Source organism: Argopecten irradians, chromosome 13, assembly GCF_041381155.1.
Source record: "Argopecten irradians isolate NY chromosome 13, Ai_NY, whole genome shotgun sequence".
Classification (NCBI taxonomy): domain Eukaryota; kingdom Metazoa; phylum Mollusca; class Bivalvia; order Pectinida; family Pectinidae; genus Argopecten; species Argopecten irradians.
Window position 1 is genome coordinate 29,928,854 of NC_091146.1, and position 12,335 is coordinate 29,941,188.

Consider the following 12,335-nt stretch of genomic DNA (forward strand, 5'->3'; position numbering starts at 1 on the left):
TAAGCACACTGTCCATAGATATAGTACTTAGCAATGCTTGTGCTACATATGAGGTTTCTTTTTACAGCTCAGAATTATTGAATCCTATTTTTTGGCTCATTGAAATCTGCTAGCCCTTCCGCGTCAACGTCGTTTCAACGTATTGCATACGTGGCGAATAGGCAGTGGGCCGACTTAAAATATACACCTCGGCCCATACGTGGTTATATTTTACTTAGTCGGCCATTAGTAAATATAAATAAACACAACAAATCAATTTAAAATAGCAAATCTTTAATTAGATTACCTTTTAGAATTTGCATTATCTTATTCATGATCCAGTAAGTCATATTGTTTTAAATAAATATAACAATTAGTTTGAAGACGAAATGACTCTGACGAAGAGGTCTCAAACAAGGTGGTTTTCAAATAAAGTATTTTATGATCAATCAGAATAAGATACAACCTGTTTATTTATAAGGATAGAAAATTTAGGAATATATTGTTGTTTTGTGTATTGTACGTCGAATAATCTCAATAGTATCCGAAGTCAGGCGGTTATTGAAGTGTTCTATCAAACTCGGACCATTACTAACTCGGACCAGATTAGAGATGAAACAGGTGTGACGCCGCGTGTAACGTCAATACGATATCGACGTTTGCTGACGTTATGTGCCCGTTCACGTGCTACACATCTTCACTTTCCTCAATGTCCCATCGTGTATTTGTCACGAATTACATATAGCGATTAGATAATATGGGATTTACTTTTTGTATATTTACTTAGTTCTGATAAGCCATGAAATGAATCAAGTCAGAAGACATTTACCCATTAACGTTACCTCGGAGAACCCAATGAGATTGAAACATTCAGGCTGACATCTATGAAAGGCCTTTCATATCGACATATTTTAACACGTTAAAAGTCACTTTTAATGCGTTAAACTGTTTTTATGTTTAATGTGTTAAAAGTTGTTCTTTTTGTGTTAACGCTTTAAACTTTCAAAGTCGTTCCGACCAAACAAAATTAACCTTATTAAACCCAGAAGAATGAGATGTCGGACGCAAGTTTTTCTCTGGATATAATATTACCCTGGTATCAAATCATCTCGCAACCAACTGTGGATCGGGTCGACTGGAGACAGGACCGGTGTTTCCAACACATTGTTCGATTACCGCTTTCACGGCACGGCGAGAAACGCCCATTTTCTTTTTCAGTTGGAACACTAGCCTATATGTGATGAGGTCAAGCACATGGATAATGTCAAGTATTTACCTTGTCTGTGCACTATAAAAGGGCAACAGTTCCACTGTAAAAGAAGACACAACATGAATATACCACAGTCTCCCAAAACACGCACCTCATACAACATACATGCAACACACCGCATACATGGGACGCCGTCCTTATATGACCAAGCTGTTAATAGAACGGTAATTAATCAAACAAACAAATATCTGTGTGCAGAATATTAAGAATATTTAACTGCATTTATAATATGTTGTTTTTGACATGAACAGCCTTGGCTCGGTTTTAGTAGAGACATGTAGTGTGAAAATTACGGGTAAGTTAATAATTTTCGACACAGATAAGGCAACGAAACTTGATAGACATCAATAGAAAGGGATAATCACATCTCCATTTTGGTGTTTGACATTTAAGGAGAGGTTGGAAATTAAGGAAGAAATTGTTTATTGTAACGTCGACCACCTGCGTATTAGCCCAACGAGACGTATAAGTTATTTTTGGCGCCAGTAAGTGACAAATACCGCAAACACACTTCGAATTAGGCAGCAATAAACTTTACTGTGTTTCTTCTGATGAACAACAGTAAAACAAGGTCGCAATATGATAATAAAACATAGGATCTGGATATACAATTACTGGCATTACCACTTTTTCTTTTTTTTTTTTAAAAGTGTGTGAATGAAATTGAGTCACTAAATGAAGTGAATACAGAGGTGAAATTGATATTTAAGATGATCAATATCAAACTTATAAATTTAATAAGTAAAGCAAAAATGAAATTATATGCGACTAGAAAATTCACACAACTACATAACGGTTTCTTGACCATAAAAATAATGATACACGAAAGGAAAAGTTCCACTCCCAAAAATTTTATATGTATATGGCAAAGTCATCAAAGTGTTTTGGGAGTTTATGCTCACGTGTTGGTTGAGAGTTCATTGAGGCTGAGTAACGGGCAAGTCTGTTGCATTTAGAGAGCCCAATGGGTCTAGGTCAGTATAAAGACATGTATCACCTTGAGGGTCAACTATTTCAACTGCATAATCAGGTTGAGGAATATTGTCCAGTGGCTGGGATATCACACTTGGAATATCTGGGACTTCGGGCGGCCCTGGTTAGAGTGCTTCCATAGGTGTTGTCAATAGGAATTCTTCGTCGGTCGACGCGTCAATGATCGGGAAAGCATCTGGAGTGCTTTTCGCGTAGGTGGTGGCTACCTTATAACAGTCCACAAATTTCACACGGTAAGAGGAAGATCAAAATTGGTTACCTACAAATTTTCGAATATTGCACCACTCTCCCTCCACTTTGACAACAAGATATCTATCCCGTGTTTTGTTTTTAGCCCACCATCAACAGATGGTGGGCTATTCAAATCGCTTTTTGTCCGTGGTCCATCGTCCTTCCGTCCGTCCTTCCGTCCGTTAACAATTCTTGTTAGCGCTATTTTTCAGAAAGTACTGAAGGGATGTTTCTCAACATACGACCATTAATCAAACAAACAAACAAACAATCAACATACACGCAACACACCGCATACATGGGAGGCCATCCTTACATGACCATAGCTGTTAATAGGACGTTAATAAATCAAACAAACAAACAAACTTACACATTCCAGACCATATCTGGAGAGCTTTGCTTCATTTTTCTGAAGTTGGTATCGTAGTAATACCAGTTACCCCCGCAATTCGCAATGTTACGAATAACATTTTGATATGTAGCCAGGGCTTCCATATCGGAGGGGAATTTCAGGCGAAGGACTGACACAAAAATATTGAAAGCATCAGTCCACTTATCGATGTCCAGAAAGACCTTCCTTCTGGACGGGACAAGCCCAATATGACCATCTGTATTCATTTTCAATGAAAAATCATTGACAGATTGGTCATCTAACAGGAGTCCCAGGTCGATGAATTCGCCAGCCCAGATACGCTCCTTCAGTTTCGAAGGAACTTTAGCGTGAAGGGGGCGACAAGACATAGACACAGGTGGAGTATCCACCGGGCAATAATCCTCCAACCCACCTGACAATTCAGTACGATTTTCCAATAATTCTCGTGGCTGTCCTGGCAGAGGATTCTGGAAAGCATCTGTCACACTTGACGAAGGCCCTGGAGTGGCTGGAGAAGAACCTGATGCCGCAGCAGGAGGTGCTGAGGTTTGTTTTGAATAGACACCTTGTCGTCGCAGACTGGCTAGAACAGCCTCTGTCACTGAAGCTGTAATAGTCTGTGTGAGCTGCTCCAGGTGGCTTTCCAATGATACCGGGGTATCTTCTGTAGGTACTGGTAGACTCACAAGCTGTGATGGCTCAACCTCAGGATCGGTAGCCAGATCACGCTGGGCCCCTGAGGATTCAGGTTGATCTACCATATCTGTTCTGCGACGTTTTCGTCTAGGCTCCCTGGCCGACTTTAGCTTTCTAGGTTGTTTCTTCGAATTCTTGGATGCCGGAGGCATGGCAGCTAACTGTAAAATTGAACAAATAGTAATTTTTTCAACTCTAACGAAAATATTTAACCATGTTGATGCTATCATAAACCAGTTCAACTCAAAAAGCAAGATCAATATATTCAATTCAAATTAATTGCATTATGATACGAGTTGAAATTGATTAGTAAAAATTATATTCGGCATCAATGCTACATAAATTTTTATTTTACCTCATTCTCCCATAATAAGGTACAGTCATAGCTATTAAAGCAACATTACCAATACCATAATGAGAAATTCCATCTCATGACAAATGTTATATGGTAATGTTTATGTTAAACCACATGAGAACTCACATCTCATAAATACTTGTATGGGCAGATAAAAATCTTTATTCTATGCCACAGCATGAAAAATCCCATTTCATGACATAATATATAGCATACTTAATGCTTATTGACAATATGAGAACTCGCATCTCATAAAATACAAATCAATATCAATCAATCAGAATCTTATCCTACCACCAATGAGAAATCCCATCTCATGGCATAACATAACATTAATAAATATTAATTATATGACCTCATGAGAACTCATATCTCATAAAATACCTGAACAGATATAAAAATCTGTTTTCTATATATGCCACAGCATGAAAAATCCCATTTCATAAGATAATATATGGCATAAGTAATGGTTATTGGCAATGTGAGAAATCGCATCTCATAAAATACAAATCAAAAGCAATCAACCAGAATCTTATCATGCCACCAATGAGAAATCCCATCTCAAGTGAAGAAATAATGTACAGCATAACTAAATGCAGTGTTATTCAACCACGTGAGGACTCGCATCTCATTGAAAAGAAAATTTGTATGAAACATCACTCGTAAATGACAATAAACTGTGACAAGTTTTAAAAAAATACAATATCATTCATCAAGATTCAATGAAAATGCTGAAGAAATAATTGATACGGAGGAACCCATATAGGGGACATGTGCTGTTATATTCATAAAAGTTAATTAGGGATTTTAAACTCTCACAAGAAGAAGAATAATAGTAACAATGAAAATTACTATCTCATTGTAGACGCTGATAACCAGCCTTAATATTGGCTAATTGAAGATGAAATTATATTGAGGAGACAAATTGAAATGAATCAATAAGCTCAGGAATGTCCCAATGATAAACATGATACATGCATAAAATATTATACAGGTACCATTAAAGTAAAGATATGTGTTGAATGTATATAGAGAATGCACGGTTAGTATCTTACAATACAAGGTTTATTTTGGTGCGAGACTTAGGAAAGCCGAGATGACGAGGCTTTGCCGAGTCATCTCGGCTTTCCGTGTCGAGCACCAAAATAAAACTTGTATTGTAAGATACTAACCGTGTATTCTGTTTATCCTGCAACCATTATGGCTTTCAAAACGAAAGCAAATTGACAGTTCCTTACTTTGTTTCGCTCGAAGCGAGACGCTTCTTTGATGCGGAGGTAAAGATTCATTCACTTAACCGAATGAGAGTGTACTCCTTTTTACTGCCGTGGGAAATAAATAAGCGCATTCACAAACAGTAACCGTAATTCTATTCAGGGTGATATATCACTGAAAGGAAATGAAAATACTCAAACAACCAATACCCATTAAAGAATTACTTAACAATACATACATTTGTCATGAGCCAAGAAAAAGACGACACCGCCATACGAGATTTTCGATATCGTAAAAATGACGTCATTTCGATGAATGTGACGTCACGTTTTAGCGGGACTGAATGACAGTTTCATTCACCGGAAGGTTCAAGTTCTGGGTCAAGTTAGAAAAAGTTCCGTCAGATATGGAACAAATTCACGTGATCGTATTGACGGATAAAGCATTTCGTATTGACGGATAAAGCACAAGTTTATCCGGCAGTAGTTATCGGTCAGTATGTGGGACATGTGTTGAATGTATAAAGCTTTAATGCTTCTGTCAATTTGATATCGACAATCATCTTAATGACTATATTGCCATGTCAGGATGATAAATAGATGTGATACTAAGCCCATGACGTGGGCAAAATAGATGTAAATATATGTTTATTTATTTAATTAGAAAAGTACTTAAATTGGTACCACTCACAAACTGGATTAACTACAAATTGTGCAGCTATCTGAAAGATTTTGTGACTAAACAGAATAAATAAGTAAATGTATAATTCATTTAGCTCAGCTGGTTTGTGGTGGGGGCAGGTAGAGCACTTTGATATGCATAATAATTAATTAGAAGATATGTCGGCTGATCATGACAATAACTCTGCCATATGTGCATCTAAAAATTGTAAACATAAACCCTGTATGTGGCCCCATTAAAAATAAAGAAAAACCCTTGTACCTGAACCAGGATAAAAATGTAAACAAAAACCCCGTATGAGGCCCCACACCCATGTACTGCACACATACATTCTACTGTTGACTAAATTTGTAATCGATGATATTATATATAATATCATATACTGTTCACAAATCGATACAGCAATTAATTGTGTCGGACACATAACATTAAGCCCAAACCATAAAAAACAACTGACATGTATCTGATAGGTTATATGCTCTAAATTCCCTACCTTTCGATTAATTGGGGACGTGTTGACCCTGTTGAAGTCGATCGCACGCTGCCATAATGGCTAATCTAACACTGCGGTAATACTTCCGCATGCCTGAGCATTCAAATAGCATTTGTCCCTTAGAAACAAATTTAACGGACTGTTAAACATTCTACGATGCCGCCAAACAGAAACATGTGGACTAGAATTTGTCAACTTAAGTAAGTTCTCATTAACTACCAACCGCCTCGACTCGTACGTTTCTGGGGCCATCCCGCGGGGACTTGGCCTCGTAAAAAGTTCACATATGTAAACACAAACTCCATAACTAGCGTGCAGTCCAACAGCATATTCGAAGATTTCTACAGCTAAATCACTGGGGGTTATAGTATAGTCACAACAGCGATTACCTCCAATCTGAAGAATGATGATGTGAGGTTGGTAATTTAGCAGTATTTGAACGACCTCCCTACGAGAAGCTAAACTTGCTACAGTCCCGCCACCAATGCCAAATCCTCGCACCTCGCACGGAGATAAATCAAAATTGGTTGGAAAATGCCCCCTTGATAACTCCTCGAACAACCGTCTAACGAAACTATGCCCTAATACTAGCACGCGAGGACTTATCTGATCCATGCAGAAACAAAAGGCAATACGTTAATTTCGGGTCCTCCAACAAACAAGACTTGATGCACGTTCCGTAGCTGATCTGTTTACAAGGTGAAGGGCATCCAAATATAGGCTAAACCATCAAAGTCCTTGACTCCAACACATTACATGACGTCATCAAACACTACATACAAAAGTTCGATTATACCAATCGGAGAAAACGAAGAAAAACTTTGAAAACTTTTCAGATATTCTAGTGCTTGACAGGAAAATCAAAGATGGCTGCTGATCGAGAATAGGGATGCATACCCTCAGGCCACACTAACCAATCAAAAGCCTACGATATCATTCTGTCATCAGCAGCCAATCAGAAAAGATATTGATTCTATTAAAGATTCCTTGTCCAAATTATAAGATAGTATATATCATAGTTTAAAGAGTCAAACTTCAATAATTTTTAGCTCACCTGGCCCGAAGGGCCGGTGAGCTTATGTCATGGCGCGGCGTCCGTCGTCCGTCCGTCAACATTTCCTATAAATCGCTACTTGTCCTAGAGTTCTGCATGGATTGTAACCAAATTTGGCCACAAACATCCTTGGGGGAGGGGGAACAGAACTTGTATAAATTTTGGCTCTGACCCCCCCGGGGGCATGAGGGGCGGGGCCCAATAGGGGAAATAGAGGTAAATCCTTTAAATCGCTACTTGTCCTAGAGTTTGGCATGGATTGTAACCAAAATCAGCCACAAACATCCTTGGGGGAAGGGGAACAGAACTTGTATAAATTTTGGCTCTGATCCCCCAGGGGCAGGAGGGGCGGGGCCCAATAGGGGAAATAGAGGTAAATCCTTTAAATCGCTACTAGTCATAGAGTTCTGCATGGATTGGAACCAAATTTGGCCACAAACATCCTTGGGGGAAGGGGAACAGAACTTGTATAAATTTTGGCTCTGGCCCCCTGGGGGCAGGAGGGGCGGGGCCCAATAGGGGAAATAGAGGTAAATCCTTTAAATCGCTACTAGTCATAGACTTCTGCATGGATTGTAACCAAATTTGGCCACAAACATCCTTGGGGGAAGGGGAACAGAACTTGTATAAATTTTGGCTCTGACCCCCCGGGGGCAGGAGGGGCGGGGCCCAATAGGGGAAATAGAGGTAAATCCTTTAAATCGCTACTAGTCATAGAGTTCTGCATGGATTGGAACCAAATTTGGCCACAAACATCCTTGGGGGAAGGGGAACAGAACTTGTATAAATTGTGGCTATGTAACCCCCCCCGGGGGGCAAGAGGGGCGGGGCCCAATAGGGGAAATAGAGGTAAATCCTTTAAATCGCTACTTGTCACAGAGTTCCGCATGGAATGTAACCAAATTTGGCCAGAAATATCCTTGGGAGAATAAGAACTGAGTTTGTATAAATTTTGGCTCTGGTCCCGGGGGGCAGGAGGGGCGGGGCCCAATAGGGGAAATAGAGGTAAATCCTATAAATTGCTACTAGTCATAGAGTTCTGTATGGATTGTAACCAAATTTGGCCACAAACATCCTTGGGGGAAGGGGAACAGAACTTGTATAAGTTTTGGCTCTGGCCCCCCAGGGGCAGGACGGGTGGGGCCCAATAGGGGAAATAGAGGTAAATCCTATAAATCGCTACTAGTCATAGAGTTTTGCTTGGATTGTGACCAAATTTGGCCACAAACATCCATGGGGGAAGGGGAACAGAACTTGTATAAATTTTGGCTCTGACCCCCTGGGGGCAGGAGGGGTGGGGCCTAATAGGGGATTTAGAGGTTAATATTAAAATTCCTTCAGAAAAGAAACAATGAACCTGTATTCAGAACATTACTTGGCATTACAAACCCAGGTGAGCGATACAGGCCCTCTGGGCCTCTTGTTTGAAATCCAAATAAGACATTCTAAAATAATTACAAAACATAATGATCTAGCTTACAAGCATAAAATAAGCTAATTTCTTAGCTAGCATTTACCTTGTGTGACAAAGAAGGCGGAGAGTCGGGTGACGAAGCAGGCGGAGAGTCGGGTGACGAAGCAGACAGAAAGTCGGGTGACGAAGCAGGCTGAGAGAGTCGGGTGACGAAGCAGGCTGAGAGTCGGGTGACGAAGCAGGTAGACACATATACTGGGAGGCAAGCGGAGATGAGCTAGGATGAGAGGCTGGTGATGATTAGGCTTTTGTTGTTTGAGAGACCTGCAAAATGTAAATTCATGTTAATATTATACTAGAATAAATATATACCATCTTATGTTTTGTAAGTGAAGTTCTAGAGTCTAGATCAATCTGATTAAAATACAGATCAGTATTATCACTACGTTTGATATAATCTGATTAAAAAACAAATCGTGTGTTTTCGGAAGACCCAACATGGCGGAAGAGAGGTCAGTGTTGGCGAGTGTTGGGGTTGTAATTTCATCAATAATACTTGATGAAGGCCAGCTAGATGATGATACCACTGTAGAAATGGATATGATTGTTTTATCTGCTGCATGTGCCTCTTTGTAAGTGATACAGGTAAACTTAGACACGTTAGCTCGTCAATATGTCGTTTATTTCAGCTCGGAATAGATAAAGGGAGGTAATAAAAAGTAAAACGGAACGACGGTGTAACCGTAGAACGTATTGATTTGTGAAGGCTTAAAAAAGAAGACCTTTGCACAACACTGCAGATGTGTTTTACGTAAGCATACAATCAAAGTTACTTTTTATGGTTTCCAGATTATTTTTTAGTAATTAAAACCAATGGCAATATGAAATGTCAACATAATTATTTAATATGTCTTGCAACAAGGTGTCTGCAAGTGTTTTTTTTTAAATCCTGAGTATAGCAAAATGGTGGACATCTCTAGCACTTAAAGATTATTCAATTATTCAGACCAAAAATCTTCGTAATCACACTTTATGAAGTTGCGAACAAAGGTGGTCTACCGAAACAAACAATAAACTTTTTAAAAATGCAACCTACACTTAATCCTAAACTGTCCAGTCGGAGAGACCGCAGAGAGGAAGTTGTACTCTCTCGGCTCCGAACTGGACACGCATATTTTACACATTCCTATCTATTGAGAGGGGAGGATCCTCCCACATGCCATGCATGTGATTCTCTTCTCGCAGTGGAACATATTTTAGTGCACTGTATTGATTTTAAGCACATACGAGATAAGTACTACGATGTCTCCGACATGTACACTTTGTTTCATGCCGTGAGACATAATTGTATTTTTAGCTCACCTGGCCCGAAGGTCCTGATATTAATGCATGACTTGTAGTTTGGCCCTAAATGACCTTAGTTGTCGATGGGCCGTAAAACTCAAAACAAACAAACAAACAAACAAATTCCGCTTGAAAACATCAGTATTTATTGTCCGATTCCAACAAATTTGGTATATTGCTTTATATCAATGAGATCTTAGATGGGTTCGATACTTTCAAAATCCATCAATATTTGCAAGAGTTATGGAACTTGATTTCTTCACCTAAATTATTAACAATATTTTCAACTGTAAATAACTATTTTTTGTGATGCTGTGCAGGCGACACATCCACTTCCGTGGAATTCTTGTTGACAGATATTCGGCTCAAGTTTAGCTCTGCTATTTTAGATTTTAAAAGTAAATACGTGTAACGTGCTCGAGTCTACTTAAATAGTATAGCCCTCTGGTAGGCGAGGTGCTCTATAACCTTTGGCAACAAGGTTCAAACCCCTGGTAGCGAGGTACAACTTACACCTTTGGTAACAAGGTTTCCACAGGTACAACCTCTGGTAGCGAGGTATCACTATTACGCCTTTGGTAGCAAGGCTATAGATATTTAAGTTCAACCACTCAGTGACAGAATTGACAAACTCAGTAAATCAAGTTTCAGTGTTTGTATTATTATTTACATGGCCATATAAAACAACCAGGAAATTACAGATAACACACAGTACAATATCTAACAGTTATAATACATTATAGCTACAGTAGAATATATCTCAATAGTATAATTCCACATTAATTCACTTATTACAGATAAATACTATTTTTAGCTCACCTGGCCCGAAGGGCCGGTGAGCTTATGTCATGGCGCGGCGTCCGTCGTCCGTCCGTCCGTCCGTCCGTCCGTCCGTCGTCCGTCGTCCGTCCGTCGTCCGTCCGTCAACATTTCCTTTAAATCGCTACTAGTCATAGAGTTCTGGATGGATTGTAACCAAATTTGGCCAGAAACATCCTTGGGGGAAGGGGAACAGAACTTGTATAAATTTTGGCTCTGACCCCCAGGGGGCAGGAGGGGCGGGGCCCAATAGGGGTAATAGAGGTAAATCCTATAAATCGCTACTTGTCCTAGAGTTCTGCATGGATTGTAACCAAATTTGGCCAGAAACATCCTTGGGGGAAGGGGAACAGAACTTGTATAAATTTTGGCTCTGACCCCCAGGGGACAAGATGGGCGGGGCCCAATAGGGGTAATAGAGGTAAATCCTATAAATCGCTACTTGTCCTAGAGTTCTGCATGGATTGTAACCAAATTTGGCCAGAAACATCCTTGGGGAAAGGGGAACAGAACTTGTATAAATTTTGGCTCTGACCCCCTTGGGGCAGGAGGGGCGGGGCCCAATAGGGGTAATAGAGGTAAATCCTATATATCGCTACTTGTCCTAGAGTTCTGCATGGATTGTTACCAAATTTGGCCAGAAACATCCTTGGGGGAAGGGGAACAGAACTTGTATAAATTTTGGCTCTGACCCCCAGGGGGCAGGAGGGGCGGGGCCCAATAGGGGTAATATAGGTAAATCCTATAAATCATTACTTGTCCTAGAGTTCTGCATGGATTGTAACCAAATTTGGCCAGAAATATCCTTGGGGGAAGGGGAACAGAACTTTATAAATTTTGGCTCTGACCCCTCGGGGGCAGGAGGGGCGGGGCCCAATAGGGGTAATAGAGGTAAATCCTATAAATCGCTACTTGTCCTAGAGTTCTGCAAGGATTGTAACCAAATTTGGCCAGAAACATCCTTGGGGGAAGAGGAACAGAACTTGTATAAATTTTGGCTCTGACCCCCTGGGGGCAGGAGGGGCGGGGCCCAATAGGGGTAATAGAGGTAAATCGTATAAATTGCTACTTGTCCTAGAGTTCTGCATGGATTGTAACCAAATTTGGCCAGAAACATTCTTGGGGGAAGGGGAACAGAACTTGTATAAATTTTGGCTCTGACCCCCCAGGGGACAAGATGGGCGGGGCCCAATAGGGGTAATAGAGGTAAATCCTATAAATCGCTACTTGTCCTAGAGTTCTACATGGATTGTAAACCAAATTTGGCCAGAAACATCCTTGGGGGAAGGGGAACAGAACTTGTATAAATTTTGGCTCTGACCCCCTGGGGGCAGGAGGAGCGGGGCCCAATAGGGGTAATAGAAGTAAATCCTATAAATCGCTACTTGTCCTAGAATTCTGCATGGATTGTAACCAAA

General features: G+C 40.2%; 1 protein-coding gene across 1 annotated transcript; it reads right to left on the reverse strand.

Annotated features, from left to right (window-relative positions):
* Positions 1 to 2,750: 2,750 nt before the first annotated feature.
* On the reverse strand, positions 2,751 to 6,777 carry LOC138306244 (uncharacterized). Its single transcript, XM_069246641.1, has 2 exons — positions 6,287 to 6,777; positions 2,751 to 3,703 (listed from the first exon to the last, which is right to left on the reverse strand). Exon 2 carries the CDS (start codon positions 3,692 to 3,694, stop codon positions 2,840 to 2,842), a length of 855 nt encoding a protein of 284 aa, XP_069102742.1. The 5' UTR covers positions 3,695 to 3,703; positions 6,287 to 6,777; the 3' UTR covers positions 2,751 to 2,839.
* Between the last annotated feature and the right edge of the window lie 5,558 nt (positions 6,778 to 12,335).

What these genes read in the sequence shown, in the direction of transcription:
- LOC138306244 (XM_069246641.1), bottom strand. Translation starts at nt 3,694, where the DNA reads ATGCCTCCGGCATCCAAGAATTCGAAGAAACAACCTAGAAAGCTAAAG.